General features: G+C 44.7%; 2 protein-coding genes and 1 long non-coding RNA gene across 3 annotated transcripts; 2 read left to right on the top strand and 1 right to left on the bottom strand.

Annotated features, from left to right (window-relative positions):
- Nucleotides 1-332: 332 nt before the first annotated feature.
- On the bottom strand, nucleotides 333-2,304 carry LOC128150829 (uncharacterized). Its single transcript, XR_008238205.1, has 2 exons — nucleotides 1,874-2,304; nucleotides 333-773 (listed from the first exon to the last, which is right to left on the bottom strand). It is a non-coding gene; the product is annotated as an uncharacterized LOC128150829 (long non-coding RNA).
- A 168-nt stretch (nucleotides 2,305-2,472) lies between these two features.
- ADAP2 (ArfGAP with dual PH domains 2) lies at nucleotides 2,473-10,622 on the top strand. Its single transcript, XM_052807489.1, has 10 exons — nucleotides 2,473-2,712; nucleotides 3,967-4,097; nucleotides 4,789-4,880; nucleotides 5,014-5,099; nucleotides 5,445-5,554; nucleotides 6,231-6,377; nucleotides 7,101-7,184; nucleotides 7,577-7,639; nucleotides 8,916-8,993; nucleotides 9,602-10,622. Exons 1-10 carry the CDS (start codon nucleotides 2,619-2,621, stop codon nucleotides 9,818-9,820), a joined length of 1,104 nt encoding a protein of 367 aa, XP_052663449.1. The 5' UTR covers nucleotides 2,473-2,618; the 3' UTR covers nucleotides 9,821-10,622.
- A 955-nt stretch (nucleotides 10,623-11,577) lies between these two features.
- Nucleotides 11,578-18,658, top strand: RNF135 (ring finger protein 135). Its single transcript, XM_052807488.1, has 6 exons — nucleotides 11,578-12,561; nucleotides 13,393-13,479; nucleotides 14,028-14,219; nucleotides 15,480-15,639; nucleotides 16,946-17,047; nucleotides 17,915-18,658. The coding sequence occupies exons 1-6, from the start codon at nucleotides 11,845-11,847 to the stop codon at nucleotides 18,448-18,450; spliced, it is 1,794 nt and encodes a 597-aa protein (XP_052663448.1). The 5' UTR covers nucleotides 11,578-11,844; the 3' UTR covers nucleotides 18,451-18,658.
- The last annotated feature ends 1,516 nt before the right edge of the window (nucleotides 18,659-20,174 follow it).

The raw sequence follows: 20,174 nt of genomic DNA, 5'->3' as shown, positions 1-20,174 counted from the left end.
CTGTTCACTGCTTTATAAAGGCAATCTCAATCTAACTAGGTTACAGTGGGGACCTACGTAAATTGGAAACAGGCCCTATAAAGTATTATTATTTTAGGAAATTCATGGGTAATTTAAAAGACATAAAGTAGAAAGCAATGGGAGACAACTTAACTTCCCTTTGAAGTCAACTCTTTGGTTCTAATAACTGCCTTAAGAATTATTTTTTTTTTTATAGAAACTCCAGGCTATGGTGTCCAAAAGGAGTCCAAAAGGTCAGGTGGAATTCAAGTATTTCACTTCTTGATAAGATACTTGTGTGCAATTAACCGCATAAAAACAACTCAAGCTAGTTTGAATGAAAGTTAATCTACCTGTGATGATTTATTTGAACTCTGATAAACTAGCAATGTTGCATTTTATGCAGCAAGTATAAGCATCTTTTTTTATGCTAGAAGAAAGCAAGTTTCCATGAGGGTTGGGCTGGTCTTGAGAAAGAGATCTGGAGCTGGTTTTGATTAACTTGGCTTAAAAGGAAATGCTTCACAAGATCCATTCCAGTACTGCAGAAGTCGCCTACCTTTGATTCAGAATGTTTTCCTGCAATAGTTTGGGCCTTGCTTAGTACTTTATACTGCCCGTTTAGCTAGCTTGTGTGCCTTGTGTACTAGGGCACTCAACATTGCTTCCACAGTGTGAAAGTATTATATAAGAAAAAACAAGCTTCTCTTTGGAGCAGTTTCTTCCAAAATGTAAAAACCAGCTTCAGGCACCCTGGGAATGACTGAAGATACCTGGAAAGGAAAAAGACAAAACTCATGCTGCGATCTACCTAAACAAAAGAACTCAGTGAAACCAGAAGTAAAAAAAAAAACCTCGAGTTTCACAGTGACTCTACATCCTATTTAAGCAGTAGTTATTACTAGGTATACACTAATTTAAAAACAAAAAAACAAGAAACATGATGTTCTCGTTGAAATCTTAGCCAAGTTTCAAGCTTTTCTTTCTTTTTACTGTCATTCCAATATCGCTTTCTAGAATGTAAATGAAAGTGACATTATTTTACAATCCCATGAGTAATACAGAAAAAAGCAGTTAAGCTTTAGGCATGTTCTTGCAAGCATATGCTGTATTAATACTAATGCAGAGTAGAAGCAGGAGGATGGAAGGATCCCTTTACAAGCAAGACTATCTCAGGCTTTGTAAAAGCCTTGAAACAGGGCAAGATGTATCTTGACAGATGAGGGCTGGGAAGGATGTGTCCCTTGCAAGTTGCAGAAAGGCACTGAAGCTCAACCATCTGAGTATGACATGAAGAAAAATCATGGGGCTACTGACCAATGCCAGGTTTTTTGGGTGGTGCGTTTATATGTTGTCTTGAATATAAATAACAATTTTGCAAATGTACAGATTCTCTTTTTTTATTTTACAGGATTTGTAATGACAACAGGGTAAGTGCTGAAGAGATTTTATGTAGGTAGTTGAACATCAACTTTTCAGATATTCTGCTGCTGTTTATTTCATGACTTCACAATATTTGAAAAAAATAAAAGGTACAATGCTATTTAGTGCCTAAAAAGATGAAAAAATGTGTCAGTACTTTCAACTGATAATACATCTCTAGTATAGTATTCCATCACCTGTAAAGTATCTACAGTGTTTTTACAAGATTATACATGAACTTTACTGAAGAAGAATCATCTGTAATAGTCCACTATAGTAATGCAAGTTAACAATGCAAATTAAGTTTAACCTGAAACTCGTAAAGTGAAAAATACTTCAATACTTCTTAATCTATCTGATTTCATTAACCTTCTTGAAAATCTTTACCTTGTCTTAAATTTTTCTTTCGTCTTTTTCTTTTCTTAGATAAACTGAATATCAAGTCACGGACCTTTTGACATTGGCTTTCTCCTGAAAGAGGGACGTTTTCATTAGGACTTGCAAATCCTGAAGTGCTCCATTTTCCCTCTGTTGAATTATGCTGACAGGCTTTTTTCTTGTGCCACTTCGGTGTCGCACAGCTCCTTCTCCGATACGGTGTTGAGCACTTGCAGGGTGGCAGAGCTCTGCTGAGGAGAGCGTAACTCGCCTGCTCTTTGGGATACCAATGCTTTGATCGACGTCTGGTGAACGGAGGCCGTTCTGATATGTAGCAGGCTTTCTTATTATTATTTTTTTAGAGACGAACCTGAGGTGGAGTTGAGGCAAACCTGTTAGGTGCGTGGATGAGCCCTCCTCCTCCAACCAGGACCCTTAGCAATGACTTTTCAGAGCAGAAACTCCTAACCCCTACCCTCGCCTTGACTCAGCGCTGTGCAAAGAAATCTCCTTGTACCGGCCGCTGCGGTGCCCGGCCGTTGCGGACTCGCCTCACTCGCACTATCGCGGAGAGGCACGGGCGGGTTCTCACCGGGCTGGCCCCGCCCGGCGCCGCCGCGGACCTTGCCGCGGGGCCGGGGCCGCCCTGCCGGGAGAGCCGCCGCTAGGAGGCGGCCTGAGGGGCGGCCCAGCAGCGCCCGCCCGGGGGCGCGGGAAGCGGACGGGGCTCCCCGCGGCGCCGGGACCGCTCTCCAGTTCCTCATTTTCCTCCCGGAGCTGAGCCTCCCGCTGAGCTCCGCGCCGGGCACCGAGCGGCGATGATGGACCGCGACCGCAACAAGACGCTGCTGCTGGAGCTGCAGAGGGCTGCCGGGACCGGGAACGGCCGCTGCGCCGACTGCGGGGAGCCAGGTAAGGGGGCTCTGCCCGGCAGCGGCCCCAGTCCCGCTCCCTTCGCGCCCCCACCCCCCCGGGCCCGCCCGGCGCGTTTCTGACAGGAAAATAGGGGCGAGTGAGGGGCCGGCCGGGCCCCTCGGGCTGTGCCGCCGGCCGGGCGTCCGTCCATCCCCGCTCAGCCTGCCGGCGTGCCGGTGTCTGTTCAGCCCGTTCCTGGAAGCGGGGCCCGGCGTCACCTTTCACTTCACGTACCACAGAGGCAGGAGGCGGGAGCAGGTGGTTTCCCGGGGCGGGCGGCACCCCGCCGTCCCGCTCTCGGAGGCGGACGTTCAGGTGGTCCCCGCGGGGCTCCAGGCAGTCAGGACACGGCTCTCCTCAGCCGGGCAGGGCCAGGAGTGGTAGTGGAAGCCCCACGGGGTGAGGGGAGGACAGCGTGGGACAGGAAGTGGCTTCAGCGCACTAGCAGCTTCCCCAGAGTTATTTTTGACAGTGCACGGAGCTGGAGGAGGAGAGCGCGTGGGGTGGTTTTCTAGCTCGGGGGGGGAAGTCTCTGCACTGGGGTAGGTGCAGAGAAAGGCACTTAGGAGCCCGCTGGCAAGGCGGCACCGGGCTGGCACCCTGCGCTCGTTCGAGGTGGGACTCACCCTCACCAAGGCGAGCAGTCAGTCGGTAGCCTACAGCAGCTGGAAGAAGATGACAAGTAGCTTCTGTTTGATGTGATAAGGGAGGAGCGGAGGGCGACATGGTGAAAGTGGCGATCTAAGGAAATGGTCTTGCCAGAGCACTCGGAATGCCTCTAAGCATAGACTCATCAAGGCCACTTCAGGGAATGCAGCAGCAGGCAAAAGCAGGAGCTTTCATGGGCAGTGGACATGAGTCCTTGCTCTGGGTGGTTGTACTCCATTGTACTCTCAGTAGTGCTCGCTGTCTGCAACACCCTTCCATTGTTAATTCAGCAACAGCAGCTTTTCATGCGGAAATAATAATTAGCTGAGCTTTTACATCACCACTTAGCTGCCTGCACAGTCACATTAATTTTTAAACAAATAGTCAGTGAAAGAGCCTACAAATGCAGGAGCCACATTCTTCATTGTGGAAAGCAGGTGCTGTTGTTCCTCTGAACACAGTGAAGTGACAGCCATGAACGACAGGGTGGGATCTAATGTATTATGTGTGAAGCCTGGGCTGTGCGTCAGATGTGGTTTTTTGCCCTTGCTAGTGGCTGTGCCTTTTCCCATGTATTAGTTCATTCTTTGTGTTTGTATCTAGATCCAGAGTGGGCTTCTTACAAACTTGGAATATTCATTTGTTTGAATTGCTCTGGAATCCATCGCAATCTTCCTCAAATCAGCAGGGTCAAATCCCTTCGGCTTGACTTCTGGGAGAACGATCTTATAGAGGTACAGAGAAAAAAGCAGTAATTCACTTGCTTTTCTCCACTTTTCATTATAGTCTCCTCTACCTTATAATTCTTGTGTTGTCCACCATGGACAGAGGGACAAAGCCGCACAGGGCTAAGTTAACTCCGTGGGTAACTTTAGGGGTTTTTCTATGATCTACTCAATCCAATTACACTGATAGGTAATCATGTTTTTAACAGCCCACAGTGGGTTTTTTTTATAGCACACAGTAACTCGTCATTGTGGTTAAGAAGCCCAAGATTTTTCCAGATAGTATATTCTATTCGGTAATCCACATACCCTTCTTAAATGTTGGTTCAGCCTCTCATTTTTCAATTGAATTGTGTTAATAATATAATCATAGTTAATGTCTAGGAGGAGATGAGGGTATAGGGAGATTGTAAATACCTTTCCTCCTCATTTTCTTTTGTTCTTTTAATCAACAACTACCATCTCGTATTCCTTCCCATCTGATTCAGAACTGTAAATACTGAAAAAGGCTCTGCCACCTAAAAAGTGCAAACTATAGTGCCAAAGGGGATTTATAAACATACGTAGAGATGCACTAAGAGTTATGGCGAGACTGAGCAAGAAGTGCAGTGCTCCCTTTGATACAAGTTTCATGTTATGTTCATGACATGGTATTGACTTTGTAGTTGCACACCTAACTGTAACTTCCTTTGTGTTTCAGTTTATGAAGAAGCACGGGAATCTCTGTGCCAAAGCTAAATATGAGGCGAAAGTCCCTCCCTACTATTACATCCCTCAGTCCTGTGATTGCTTGTAAGTTATCGTGTATTCATTGCTGCAGACCTTTACAGCTGTCAAACTACTGCTTCCCTCTACAGGTCTCTTTGGTTGGTTGGTGAAAATAGAGTAGAGGCAGATCAGCTTTATCCATGTTTTCCTCTTTCAGGGTTTTAAGAGAGCAATGGATTAGAGCTAAATATGAGCGTGAGGAATTTGTTGCCACCCGAGTCTGCCAAGATCCTTGTTCTGCAGGTAAAAGTTAGGATTGTCAGAGAAAAGGTGTTAGCCTTAAGGCCAACAGCACAGTGTTATGTTTGCAACTTTGAAGATCTTTAAGGCTTGTCATATTTGAACTGTTGGATGTGCAGTCCTTGCTTTGAGTCTAACTTTGAGAAGAAGCTCCTAAGAAAAGGCACCTAGACACATGCAAGGGTGTATTCAGATCTTTCCGTTCTCTAGTTCTCCACTGATTTTTTCATATGAGGTGAAAATTCTCAGACAGAGAAGAGACTTGAAACTCTGCTACATCACGATGTAGATAAATAGTCCTGCTATTGTGCTGCCCTTCTCTGACACTTATCTTGGTCTGATCTGCAGGTAGCCGTGAAGGATTCCTCTGGAAGCGTGGGCGGGAAAGCAGACAGTTCCAGAAGAGGCGATTTCTCCTATCAGCAAGGGAAGGGGTGATGAAGTACTACACCAAAGAAGTGAGTTCCTCAGCCAGAGCTGGCTGTACGTAGCTGGTCAGCCTCCATCCTCAGACCTTGCTCTTCACCAGCAAAACCCAGCATAAATAGCTTTGTGTCTAGTTTTGTAGCCAGGCCAGCCTGTGTTTGGAGCAGCCCAGATGTTTCCCCATTAACATATGTGGTATCTTAGGCAATTGCCCTTTTGGATTTAGCCCTTTTCCTCATCCCTTATCTTAACCCTGCAGCCTCCTTTTGCTTAGTGAACAAAGGAAATGGATACTGGCAGTTGAATAGCAAGATGAAGAAGAGATCTGCTAGCAGCTGTTACCTCTTATATTACCAAAATATTCTCTCATCAACTGCTGCAGCATCATCCTCAACATGTCTCCCTTCTGTGGGAGAGTGTAGCTAATTGTTCTCCAACTATGAGGCTGGAGATAGAACCCATCCCTTGCAATTCAGACACATCCCTCTCAAATTGCAACCTAGCATTTGTCAAGGAAAGGGAGTCACTCTTTGTAAGTCATTTTATGCAGCATGTAATTAAGGCTTTATATTTCAGGTATATCCAATATTCAGATATTTTGGGATGCCTGCTTTCTCTTCAGTAGGGGTCTAGTTCTCATACAGCTAATCTGTCCTCCATTACCCTCCCTGAGAGCACTTTAATACAGTGATGCTTTTCATTTCACAGTCCAGAGGTCCAAAAGCCATTATCAGCATTGAGAATCTGAATGCAATGTTCCAGACAGAGAAAATCCAACATGCTCATGGGCTGCAGATCACATACAACACAGATGGTCAAACAAGGAACCTTTTTGTCTATCACGACAGTGGAAAGGTGAATACCATGGAGATTTTGGAATAAGCAAGATTCTCAGATGTTGGATCTATATTTTGGAAGAGATACCCTGTTTCTGCAGGATCTAGTTTTATTTGAAGTCACTATGACTTGTAGAATATAGAAAGTCACAGAATTTCACACTAATAACTATAACATCTTGCTCCTGTTCTGTTGGGGCATATGTTCAACTTCATACCCTGAACAGTCTTAAGGCTTCAGTGGGGCACGTATATAAATCTCTGTAAGGTAACTGTCTAATGGTTTTATACAATTCTGTGGTTATATTCTCTGAAGCCTTCTTGACATGCGTAGGAAATATTGTTCTGCATTATTTACAAGCAAACAATGATAATTTCAAGAAGTATGTCTACGGGTTTTGTTAGATTTCTGTTTCTTCCTTTGCCATAGTTCTCATGTGTTTCCAGGTACAAAGGTTTTTAAACAATCCATAACGGAATCAACTGAAAAAGCCAGTGTACATGGATGGGTGACTGTCCATGCTGAGAATGTCTGGGACCTCCCTGGATGGGCAGTTTAAAATTATTTTGAAGGCTCAGTGTTTTCCAGGTGTCTGGGACAAGTCACTGTCTCTGCCCGTTGGGGAAAAAGTACATCTTTGCAAAGAGGTCTCAAGGAAGGAGAAAGGCATTTTGAAGAGGCAGCACTCTTACTCCTTCTTGTTGTTCTTATTTTTATGTTTTTATTTGCTGTTTTCCTTAGGAGATTGTTGACTGGTTCAATGCCATTCGGGCAGCACGTTACTATTATCTCAGAACAACCTTCCCAACTGTCCCTGAGCCTGAGGTGAGAACTGAATAGGGCGGGCTTGAAGCAGTCTATGCAAACATAGCATAGGAAAACATTTTCTCACTTCTTCTGCCCGAGTGAGGTGCTCAAACAGCAGCGTATGGGTCTTGGGAATGGACAGAAGAGGTAGAAGGAAAGGCCATACTGGATAACATGCAAAAATGTAGTCAGCATTTAAGGCCTGAAAGTCTCCATGTGGTCCTTATAAGGTGTAATCTTTCAAAAATCTTATGCTCCTTCTTATTTCAGACTTCCCTTTACTGAGCAGCAAAGAAACCCAAACCCCAAAAGCCAAAATTGATGGTGATTAGCTTTTACAGAAACAGAACGGAAAAGCAAGCTTGAATGAGACAGACTTTTATTTGTTTGTTTGTTTTGTGTTCTCCTAGGTCATACCCAGGATCACAAGAAATTATGTCAAAGAAGGATATATGGAGAAAACAGGACCAAAAGTAAGTGCATACCTGGCAGTACACAAATAGGATTATTCCAGATGGAGAATATTTGATAATTCTATGATGTTTACTAGTAAACGATTTGTTGAGTGACTATCTGCTTCCTGGGTTGATAAAAAACATTCTATTCAAGCCTGTCATATTCTTTGGGATCAAGTTTTATTTTGTGTGGAAAATAAGACTGGGAAGAAGAATCCTCCTTGAAGAGTAAGCAAGATGGATTAGCTGGCAGTAGACATGCAAAGTTCTGTTATGCAACACTAAATGGATTTCTGTATCTGCTGACTGCAGCTCCTGCTAGAACAGAACATCACATGCTGACTCCCCTACTTCCCTGTTTCTCTTAAAGTCAGTAACACATAAGTCACATCTGCTTATAGCAGTAAAGTATGATGGAGCAAATTCTCCACAGTGAAGCCTATGGTTTGGTTTGGTTTTTAGCGGGGAAGTATTTGGGCCACTACTCCTTGAAACAGGAGAGGGAGATTTCAGGCACTGCTGAAGAAGGAGATAAAGATCTGAGGTCTTGTTTGAGCATTGCCACTTCTTGCCTTGCTCTCCTCTGAGTGAACCGTGAGCCAAAGTCCCATTAAAAAGTTCAGTGGTGTAATGCTGATATTGAATATGCTGGGGTTTTGGTCCAGCTCAGTGCTAGTGTCCCAATACATCTTCCTGAAGGTACTTGCACAGAGAATACTCACAGCTACAAGCATGAAAGATTGTGTGTTTTTCTCCTGAAGCCTAAATTCTGCTCAAGCTGAAGTGAACCCTAGAAGAGGATGCTTCAGTTCAGCATGGAGCAATGAATAGCTCAGGGAATGGTCAGATGAGTGTAGTTGATGGAATTAGCACTTTTAAAAAAAGCTACCATTATGCATCCCGCAATGCTAGGGACAACCCCCCAAACCAAGATGTTGAAATTGACTGCACGCTCTCCTCATTATCACCACTGGCCCAGGGATCATTCTCTGCAGTGCTTTCAATGAATCCATTTGCTGCAACTTTCTTAATCCTGATAATTTGATCACTGGTAGAACCAAACTTCCCTGCCTTACCCAAAGGATTGTCATTGAATGCAAATTTCTAGTGTGAACCCAGGGAGAAGGGAGCTGAGGGCTGCCCACAGTGGTAACTCACCTGTTACCAGTTACAGGGATGAATGAAACTGAACTCAAGCTCTGAGTCATTTAAGCAGTCCAGGGATCTGCCTTGAATAGCCCGAGCTCCCCTTTGAGACTTGGTCTTTAAAAAAACTTCTACCATCTCCTTGCAGCAGAAGGAGGCCTTTAAGGTGCGCTGGTTCTGCCTGGATTCTCAAGAAAGGAAGCTGATGTACTTTAAAAATCCACTGGTAAGAGGAGTGTTCTTTGCTATTCCACAAGCCCCTTCATGAGGTTGGGTGGGGAGGAAGGGTCTGTTCTCATCCAGCTCTTCTAGTGGCTGCCCAAGACTGAAGCAGGGTCAGTCTCAAGAAGTCATCTCCCTTGTCAATGGATCTCTTTGAAGCTGAGCTGTTTGGGAACTCTGGCCTTTACAGTGGCTGTGAGGAAGATCTAAGTCTTTTAAAAGTAGCTGCTACTGCCTGTAGTATTTATGCCCACTCTCTCCCAGCCCTATTGCCATTGTGCCTGTAACCTTAGGCAAGATGAGCAATATACCGATAACAGAGGCTTGACAGCCCCCATGTCCTACTTCCTAGCACTGCTGTAGCCACAAGGATATCCTTCCTTGCTCCTTCTGAACACCCACCAACCAGCTCTGTAACGGTGGGTCCCCACCTCCTTCTTCTGAGAATGCCCGTGAGTGTAAAAAAAACTCTGGTGTGTTTCCTGCTGCCTGTCACCCAATCAGTGTCCCCTTCATGCATCCCCAGTTCCTGTTCCATGTCAAAGGATAGAACAGTGTCTGCAGGAGCTGCACAGTCTACTGGCTCACGGATGTCTTCTGCTTCCTTTCTAGGATGCATTTGCACAGGGCCAGGTTTTTATTGGAAGGACGGATGAGGGGTATGAAGTACAAGCCGGCTTGCCCCAGGGAGTCCGGGTAAAGAAGAGGAAACCAGCGATCACTGTGATCACACCAATGAGAGAGTTTGTGTTTATATGTGAGAACGATAAGGAGCAGAGGGAGTGGATAGATGCCTTAAATGGAGTTATTGCCCAGCCTTTGACTGGTTAAGACTAGCACTGAGTTCTGGTGAACTGCACTTCTTGGGCTCTGTTCAGCATTGCTCTGTGGCCTCTTTCTGTTGGCAAGGATGGTGCTCAAGGCCCTGCAGTGACTCTAGTACAAAGGGCTTCTTCCTTCAACAGCCACAAGCACAGGAAGGCTGGCAACAGAGAAATGAGTAAGAGGGAGTGCAGATAATCAGAAATTATCTGTGCCCCTCCAGAACCTTGCTTGAAGTGCCTTCTCTCTTCCTGCCCTCCTCTGCTTTTGAGCAGAAGAGGCCTTCCTAGTCTGACATGGGGATGAATCATCCAGTGTTGTCTTATGGAAAAAAAACCCCAAAAGTCCATGGAGGAAAGTTTGACCTCAGAAGGGCTGGCATGCATTTCCTTGAGGACTCCTGCAGGTGCTGTTATATCAGCTCCTCCTTTTCTTGCCTTGGTCTGATGTCAGAAGGACTCCTGTACATCCTGAACGATGTACCTGACAATCCAGCCAGCGGCATGTATCCTTCCTGTGAATGGGGTCATCTGTTACATGAGTACATAGGGACAGTGACCAAGAGGCAAAGATACCATCTCCTATCGGGAAGATGCAGGGTGTCCTGTTGGATAGATCTAAGATACCGATTCATGCTGGAGTCACTGGATGTCCTTCTCAGTCAGGAGCGGAGTCAGGCAGCTACATTCCACCTGGCGGCAGCTCCTGTCCAGATAGGGACATGGTTGTCTTCAACAGAGCGGGTTTAATGTCTTTCACAGTGTTACATTTCTGGCACAGTAAAAAATAAAAGTCAAGTTTGAATTGTGGAGGATATTGTAATGGAATCGCTCTAATGATGAATACTCCTAGCTCCTAGCTTTCAACAATCTCTGCTGTTGGACTTTTTTGAGTGGCAAATCCACCATGTGAAGACCAAATTTTCCCTAAGCAACCCCACATAGTGCCCCAGCAAACACATCATGAGTACAGGGTAAATATACACTGATCTGTCTCACCTCCTGAAAAACAGCTAAAGCTTAATGAGCTTGGTTAGTCTGAGCATTGAAAGGCAGAAACTAGTTTTAAAAGTGTTCTCTTCAGTGACTTGCTTGAAGACATGCAATGAAAGAGGACCAGCGCCGAAAGTGGAGGGTGAGTGCCTCTTGGTCTGGTACCACTTACATCCATTCTGTGCAGGAATTGATGAAGATTTGCATTGGCTGATACAGCGCACTGAGTATTTTCTTGCCTCAAAATGAAGTCTGAGATTTGGTTCGACCAAGCAGCCAGTCATTCAGATATTTTATTCTTCTTTTCAGACAGCCTTAGTTTGCAAATCAAGAGGAAGTCTTGCAGACTAAGTTTCTGGTGAGGCTTCCACCTTTTGCTGACAATTGCCAGCCAGTCTGAGATACCCAGAATAGCTCTCCTCTTCTGCAGAAATGAGGAAGTACCAATACTTGCAGGGATTAGTGAGATTAACTCCCCCCCCTCCTCTCCCCCAATAGTGCAGAAGAATTGTTTGAGTTGGATCATCATTCTGCCTGTCTTGGCCACCTCATCACTGTCCAACTCCGAGCAATCTACAGCAATTTTGCTTGTTGATATGCTCCCATGAACTTCCCTGTGTTCCCACTCTCTCTCCCCACACAACCTGATTCATTCTAGTTCACATGCTGGTTTAGCAAATCTTTTTAACAACCTAATCCTGCAGCCTTTGAAATCAATAGCAAAGCACCTTCTGACTTTTACAAGGAACAGTGTCAGTCTTCATTCAGTTTAACATATTTTAATTGTTATTTTGAGATGAACTGAGTAACCCAGGATGACCTCAGAGGAGTTCAGTTCATCCGGTTGCCTAGACTTCACACGGATGGGGCTCTGCAAGCTGCCCTGTGCTGTGTTGCTTGCTCTCCCGGATGGGTCAGTGGACCAGCCCTGTCAGCAACTCTGATACGACTTGTTACAAAACCGGGAAATTCCCTGTGAAAATCAAATCACGCAGATAACAGCAACTTTTTTGGACAGTCACCAGAAGTCAAGGCCAGGTCATGGAGAGCTCCATGTCACAGTTAATTTCTGCAGCCAACCCAAATCCTCGGATCCAAGTCGCCAGCAGAGGAAGAGCTGGGCCGGCACTGGACGTTCTGGCTGGCGTGGGGAGCTCCCCGGCTGAGCCGCCCCCGGGGAGCACCGGGACGCAGGCTCGGCGGTGGAGCACAGCCCTGTGGCCGGCCCCATCCCGGTACAGCGCAGCGGTCTCATGGAGCAAGTCTCGGAGGAGAGCCGTCCAGCTCCCCGTCTTCGCCCGTCCCGGCGCTCTCCCGGCTTTCCGGCACACGGCAGGAGCCTCTCGGGAGGAGGCGCCCGGGGGAAACGAAACTCCGCCGGCCGCTCCGCCCCGGGCCGGGCCGGGCCGGGCCATGGCTGCCGCTGTCGACCTCGAGCGGCTCCTGGGCGCCGTGGACCTGAGCTGCGCTTGCTGCCTGCAGTACTTCACGGAGCCCGTGCGGCTCACGGGCTGCAGCCACAGCTTCTGCCGGCCCTGCATCATCGAGTACTGCAAGGGGAGGCAGCGCGCCGGCTGCCCGCTCTGCCGGGAAGGCTTCGAGCTGAAGGACCTGCGGCCCAACCGGGAGCTGGCCGCTTTGGTGAGCTTAATCCTGCAGGAGGTAAAGGAAGAAGGGCTGGAAACACGGGATGAACCGAAACCCTCCGGAGCTGTTGCCTGCAACGACCGGAGCTCGGCGGGGCGACCTGGGAAGCAGGTACGGCCGGAGGCAGCGCGGGGCTCCCCCCCCGCGGCACCCCACCTCTCCCGGGACAGCCCGGGGCTCCTCCCCCCGGGACAACTCTGGCCACAATGCTAAATACTTCACAAGGGTCACGAACGAACGTGGGGATGTGACTAGGATTGAGTGAACTTTTATCTTTCTTTTCGTTCCCCCCCCCAGATACTTTGCATTTCCCATGCTAATATTAGCGTCGTCATGACAATATCATGGACATTGAGCAGATAGGTTTAGCTAAAGCAGTGTTTGGGGTTCATTCGTGGTGTCTGATACATTGAGGACTGCATAGCTGAATTAGAAGAACTAATAGCTGTACACATTCAGCTGATGTACGATAGTAATAAGCGTTCTTTGTGCGGAGTGTTATTTATTGCACCAGCATAGCATTGGAGACTCCTGAAAGGACACATGACATTGTTATACAGTGCTACATCTCCACGGCACAAAATGGGACTGGTTCATTATCTAGATCTCTGCTTAAAATAACCCCCAGACTTGGAGGATATGATAAAAATCTGTTGACCTTCATTATTTTAGCATATATGTATCTAAAAAGTCTTCTTCAGTCTCTGTGGTCGACCAAAGAGCTGAAGCTCACAATTATATTTGAACATGTAATTGATGACTGTTGCATGTTGACTTCATTCTGACTATTCCCACTCAGAATTGTCTTCCAGACCCCTTCTCAACCAGTCCAGTGCTTAACTAATGTCAGTGATGTAGGGATTTTTATTATCCTGCTGCTTAACCTAGTCATGCTTTCTTTGAGGGTTATATAGATAAATGGTCCAATGTGTTACTTTAAAGGAGGACGAGATATGGGACATCTCCAAGCAACTAGAAATGACTATAGAGACCATCCATCTCTTGAGGAAAGATCTCAGTAAAACAAAGGTACACATTGTACATTCATTACCTGCAGTTATCTTCTGTTTCCACTGCCACCTGGAGACGTGATTGACTCCAGTGTAGCCTTCCAGTCCAGAGCAGGAATCTGCCTTTTTGTTTCCTTCTTTTGCTGTCACAACTCTGTTTTTATTGATGAGAATGAACTATGGTACCAGCTGTACTAACTCCTGTCTTGGCTGGCACAAAGGCTGCTGGAGTTGTGCATTGTTGCCTTTTTCTGTCTAACCCAGCAGTAGCCTGAATGTTTCTGGTACTCTTAGATGCAAAATACAAATCATAAAGAGGGAATATTGATCTTTGTTAGTTGTCAAGCAAAGATAAAATAGTCAAGAACCTTAACATGCCCAAAATCTCATTGCAAGTAATGCAGGATATATTGTCAAACGTCAAATATATTTTACTCCTTTCAATAAAGGTAGCTGTTTCTGGTCTGCAGGGGTCAGTCAAAGAGCACGTTAGATAGGGCAATAGATTCTCAAATTCCACACATCTTTTCTAACAACACAATGAGCTCCATGTTTTCTGCCTTTCAGGAATATACATCTGAGATCAAAAGCCAGATTACTAAAGATTTCTGTTGCATGAAGGAATATGTTGAAAGACAGGAGAGAAACACACTGATGTTTATTGAACAAGAGCAAAAAGCAGCTCAACAGAAAATTGAAGAGACTATTCACCAGCTCTGTGTTGAAGTGGACAAGCTCACAGACATCCAAGCCCAAACAGTAAGTGATGAAATGAAGTGGCATAATATGAGTAGAAACTCTTAAGCTAACTGTCTTGGACAGCTGAACACATACAGAGCACTTCCAGGTCCCCACTGCACTATTCTTATTAGAGACAATGATACCAATCCACAGACATTGCTGTTACCAGGGAAAGTTTGGAGTGAGAAATTCAAAGGGGAAAAGTGTTAGAAAAGGCATAGGCTGGGGATGCAATTCAGAGCTAGATTTGTTCCAAGGATGTTGGTGAGCTGGAGTGAAGTGGGGACTGCATTGCTTAAATCTGGTCCTGAGTCAAATCTAAGGTTAAGATAAGATCCTTTATTATCTTTTTATTTTCCAGAATATGTATATACACATATATATGCAAGTTAAAGAACTCACAAAGTTATTAAGTACTTTGTAACAACTTTCTTGGGGAAAATATGTCAAGGGCTCTCAAAAAAGGCAGTTAAAGCACTTTCAGTTCTGCAGAGCCCATTGTGATTTTGAAAACAACAATTCCAATGATGCAAATTAGCTAGCAGGAATTTGGAGTGGGGCTCACTGGGTGTGACGATGCCAGGAGGCAAAAGTGGACTTCCAGGGCCAAAGCACAGGGGCCTACATAGGAATTCACCTCCTGTAACCATGTATTTATATCTGATCCAGAGTCCCGTTACAGGCAATAAAGAGAAACGGGTACTTTTAGAGCTTGAGTCATCTGGCCTACTTGAGATGCCTACCTGCAAACGAGATTAATCAAGGCTTCAAAAGGCCTGTTTCTTTCCACAGACTATGAAGGCAGACTAAGAGAACAAGCTCAGATGTAGATTTCCACAATTTCTAAATTTAGGCAAATGGTGCTTACCCTTTTGTGAGTATTTTATGCTAGATCCCATATTAATACATTTTAAAACTTTTGGTTTGGGTTCTAGAACAAGAAGAAAGTTTAAAAAGAGAAAGTTTGTGTATACATGTGTATACTTAAGGAAATTGTAATATATATTAAAAACCAGTCCCATTCTTAGTTTTCTTGGGGAAAACAAATTCTTTTATTTTTTTTATTAAGAATAAACTATCCTTTCACATTTTCTGTAAGATTTCAGATTAGTTCTCTCAGACAGCTATCCTACAAAGGAAGCTCTCAATGCAAAGAATAAGATCTTAGAGAGATCACTGCTATTTTTCCACTCTGGCTTTATAAAATCATCTGATATACTAGATGAAATAACTGCTATTGTTTACATCTTGCCCTTCATTCTTTTATGTCATTATTAGAGTGACTTACCTGAGAGACATAGTTACAAAGGCTTACCTTCAGCAAGGAATCAAATTACACTTGATGAGAAGCTTAATGTTGTCAAAAGTGCTGTAGAAGATCTTAAGAGAAAGATGGAAATTTTAATTTTGGAGAAATATTCTTGGAAGTTCCCACCAGGTGAGTTTTCCTTTTTTTGAAATCTCTTTTTTAGAGGGACTGTATCTTGCAGGGTCCTGCATGTGACCCCCTTCAACTCAGTCTCTTGCATGGAGGGGGGTTGGACTGCTGTAATTTAGCACTACTTTGACCCCACTGTAAAGATCTGTATGAAAGAACCATTCTTACAAACAGGTAGGTCTGTAACTTTGGAAACCAAAAACTTCAGAGAAAACAGGTGTGCATGTGTGTGATTGTTATAAACCTCCATGCAGTTTGGGAGACAATATGATTACTTTATACTTTTTTCATGGGAGCCCAAAAGAAAAGAACTGACTGACATGTAGGCCAGTAATGGAGAATGAAATATAATCCATTTAAATATTTTTTTCTAAATATAAAGTAATATAAGAGGAAAGTCTTTGCTAAGAACAGACATAAAATTCCCTCCCACCAAACGCTGCGTCTAAGCAAAGCTTTAGATCTGGTATGGCCTTTGCTATGGAGTTCTCCTCCTCCTAGCACTGTCTGTCTGCTGTAGAAAGACGACTGAGTGTTTTTGAGAGCGATTTAAGACTGACCTAACGCCTCACTGCCACTGAGGGGCAATCCTCCCCTTCCCACCCTTTCCAATACTACCCGCCTTTTTCAAGCACTGGTTCTCAAAACCCCCAGAGACTTAATCATATTTTTACCTCAGGGTTTTTCTTACCTTGATCATTTCAGCAATTGAGTTTACAGCTTTGCTCCACAATCATTTTTACTATCAAAACCAAGGAATCAGTGGGCAGAGGTTATGGGGCAAGAACTTCTAAGGATGTCTTTCATGATGAAGGCAGTGTATTATGTAACCACATCAGGAAGTGTCTGCAAATGAGTCTTGTAAATATGTGCTACAATATCATAGAAAATTAGAAACAGCCCTTAGAGCTGTAGGGCTGAATGTCAGGCTTTTTGGTCAGCAATTAGCGTAAAAAATTACTTTGTGCTTATGAAATGCATGTGCAAGTAACACAAGAAACACATGATACTCAGAAAAACCCGAAGAACACCATGAACACTTTTATGACAGAAACTGGTTTATCTGCATAGAAAGATCCAACTGCTTTACCCATCCAGCTTTTCTGACTGCTCCATTCTGACCACACTTAGGGCAGCGGCATTCATTTTTGGATAAAAATGTTTGCCTACACGTCCTTTGATAATTTATACAATCAAAAAAGCAACTCTGTTTTGTACTTTAACCACTAGCTTCCTTTAGAAGCATAAATACTTCCTATTTACATTTTGAAGAAGTGCCTTAACACTTTGATTTTTTCTTATTTAGTGCAACCTCCAGACTTGCATCAGGAGACAAGTGTCTGCTCATTATCTCCAGAGTCTGCAGCTAAAAATCCAGAACCAACAATTTCAAGCCAGTTTTCTCAGTGTAAGTATGCAAGCCAGCATGACTCTTCAATAACAATACTCAAGTGACTATGAGACTGTGGGTTTGCTGAAGAAAACTGTACTTACAAACATCAGCAGGAGATCTGGCTCTTTACCTGAAGCATAGAAACACAATGAAGTTACCACAAATTAATCTGTTACTGCAGCATAATGCAATACTATACCTGAGTGCATATGCAAGATAAAAAGGATAAGAAACCTGTTTCATGGAGGTATATAAGCTGTGTTGTAGCTTGTGCTGGCTGCAGAGTCTAAGTTGGTGTATGGGCAGTTGCTGCACTTTACTAATCTTTACTGTGTTAAGCCGTAATGACTCCGTTTATTGTCTGAATTCTGCATCATTTTTACAGAAATATTTTTACAGTCAACACACAGTACTACAGCTGTAGCTTAAAACACAAAACAAATGTTTTTGCTGCTAAAATATGCAAGAACATGTCCCAGTGAGCAGATGACTGTGTAAGTTTTATTAAGGTAAGCATCCCATTTATTATTGGCAAAAGGGTAATTTTTTACTAAGATTGTGGTTAGGAATAAGATCCATGCTGTAGGGTGCCAAGTACCTTCACCTCCCCACTGAAGTGCATGAGTCTGTCATGGATGTTTACACAATTGTGCCCGTTAAATGTTTCAGTACACTTAGGATACAGTTGTTAGTGTTTGGTTGAGGATTCTTGCTGATTCACAGGATTGAACTTTGATTAAGGTTTATTGTATGATCACTGGTTTTCATTTCTGTTCTTAAGTAGGGATGCACATCCACTGTTATTTAGGATGCAAGTAAATACTGAGGTATTCTGCCTTCTTGTGGCCTGCAGGTGAGAGTATTTTCCTTTCTCTCTTCTAGGGGCAGATGATGTGACTTTTGATCTCACAAGAGTATATAAGCGCTTAGCAATCACAGCCCAGAACAGGAAAGTAATGGTTTCCAGCTACCCGACTGATTATGAACCATTGCCCAACAGATTCTGCATCAGCCAAGTGATGTGTTCGCAGAGCTTCTCTGCTGGGTGCCACTACTGGGAAGTAATTACCAAGGACAGTGATGGATGGGCTGTTGGAGTTGCTCATGGAACAATTGGTAAAAGGGACAAATTAGGAAGAACAGAGCATTCCTGGTGTGTAGAATGGCTAGGTCCCAAAAAGCAGCTGTCAGCATGGCATAAGGATCAAGAGACATTGTTACACAAGGATAAACCATTGAAGGTTGGAGTTTTTCTGGAGCTACAAAAGAAGACTGTGTCATTTTACTCTATCACTGACAAAGCAATGCTTTTGCATACTTTTGAAATCAATACCTCAAATCCTCTTTACCCTGCTTTCTGGCTATATAGTCTAGAAAGAAATGGATCTTTAACTATAAATCATACGAACAGGAGATAAAGCCTGTTCAGAAAAGTGACAATTTTGCCTATGACTGCAGAACTTCTATACAAGCTTCAGTGTTTAGCACAGGAATTTACCAAGGAGTATATAGCTACCCAGGCTTTCGTGGAAATCTTTGTCTGCTCTGCTTTTCTTCATGCTGTGCTCTGATCTAGCCATTCTTCATTAAAGCAATTCCAGTGTATGCTAAAGGTGGTAACCATCAGTGTGGGAGTGAAGTGGATTTCTTAAGCAGCTTTAAATAGTCCCAGGATATTCCTAGGAAGGAATGCACCAAGGAAGCTCTGAGGTTGGGGATAAGCCCTTCCCATGGACCTCATTTTCCTACATTGATCCAAAAAATTACAGGAGAACAGATGATGTCATTACATTCTGTCAAGTGAGCTTTCTTTAGAAATATCTGATTGAGTAAGGAATGCTCAGAGGCCAAGCATGTTACTGATCTCATGCATGAAAACCTTTCTTTTTAGAGTAGGTACTAAACTACAGGAAAAAGGCTTTGTATCTGAGGACCTGACCCTTCAGGGAGGTGTCCCAGAAGAAGATCACCTCACTGGCACCGTATCTTGTTTTAGTCTTGCCTAGGTCAAAGGGTTGTCACTGCTGGTGGTGGTGTGACCACAGGGATGGTTTTGGAAGAGGATGTTTTCAAATGTGTTTGTACCAGCTAATAAATCATGCGGTCACTTTATTGCTCTTTTAAAGAGCCAGCGAACAGGACTGTGTCATGGAAAGGACCATCTTTTCTTGCCTGAGGAAACAAGAGGTTCTACGAGTTTCCTTGCCAGCATACAGGCAATGTTTCGGCCCTTGTTTGTCGCATCTTTCTAGCTGTAGGGAGGTCCCTGTTGCCTGTGAGGGGTGAAGGGACCAGAGCTGAGATCCTGCAAAACCTACTGACAGCTGAATTTCTGAGAGGACCACTGCTTCATGCAGGCAAACTGAAAACAGAGTTCCCAAGAAGCAAAAGCTTTTTCAGGAAGACAGTGGCATTCCAGAATGGCCAAAGTAAGAAGTTTAATGTGAATAAAGCATGTGGGATTCAAACAGCTCATTTAGCCAAATGGAGCTCCGTGGCTTTTAAAGTCATGGACAGAACTGCTGGTAATCTTCAAGGTTACTCTCCTTTGCTGTCACTGAACACTCTGAAAGCACTCTGGACTAAATGCACATTTGTAAGATCCCAGAGGTGTGTCTATCAGCTTCTACAAGACTGGGGGGTAGCGCTCTCCCAGTGTTGCCAACAGCGTAATGCGTAGCTAACACCGCTGCCTCTTGTCAGGACTGAGGTGTCCTTTCCTGGTCCATCTGGAAAAGAACAGCGACAGCATGATGAACTCCCAGGACACCTCTAACTTTCCACATACGCTTTGTTATGGTTTGGATCATAAATTACCACACAATGGAAAGGCGAGTGCGTTGTCTCGCTTCTCATGTGTTGTCGGGCGCACCACTGCAGCCAGCACCGTTTCATTACAGTACGTGAAATCTGCGTCGTGGCTCCTTAACGGCGGAAAACCGAGTCACCGTCCCGGGGCAGCCCGGAGCAGCACTCCCCCTCAGAGCGGGGCAGGGACCCGTTAACCCGGCGCTGGGCTCTGAGGGGCGGCCGCGCAAATCGCCTCAGGGCGGCGCGCGGCCTCGAGCGCCCCGCGCAGCCGCACGGAGGCGCGCGGGCCGCCGCTACCTAAGTCTGTCCTTCGCGAGGCGCCGTACGCCGC

This window comes from Harpia harpyja, chromosome 14 (assembly GCF_026419915.1).
Source record: "Harpia harpyja isolate bHarHar1 chromosome 14, bHarHar1 primary haplotype, whole genome shotgun sequence".
NCBI classification, from domain to species: Eukaryota; Metazoa; Chordata; class Aves; order Accipitriformes; family Accipitridae; genus Harpia; species Harpia harpyja.
This window is presented reverse-complemented; position numbering and strand designations above follow the sequence as displayed.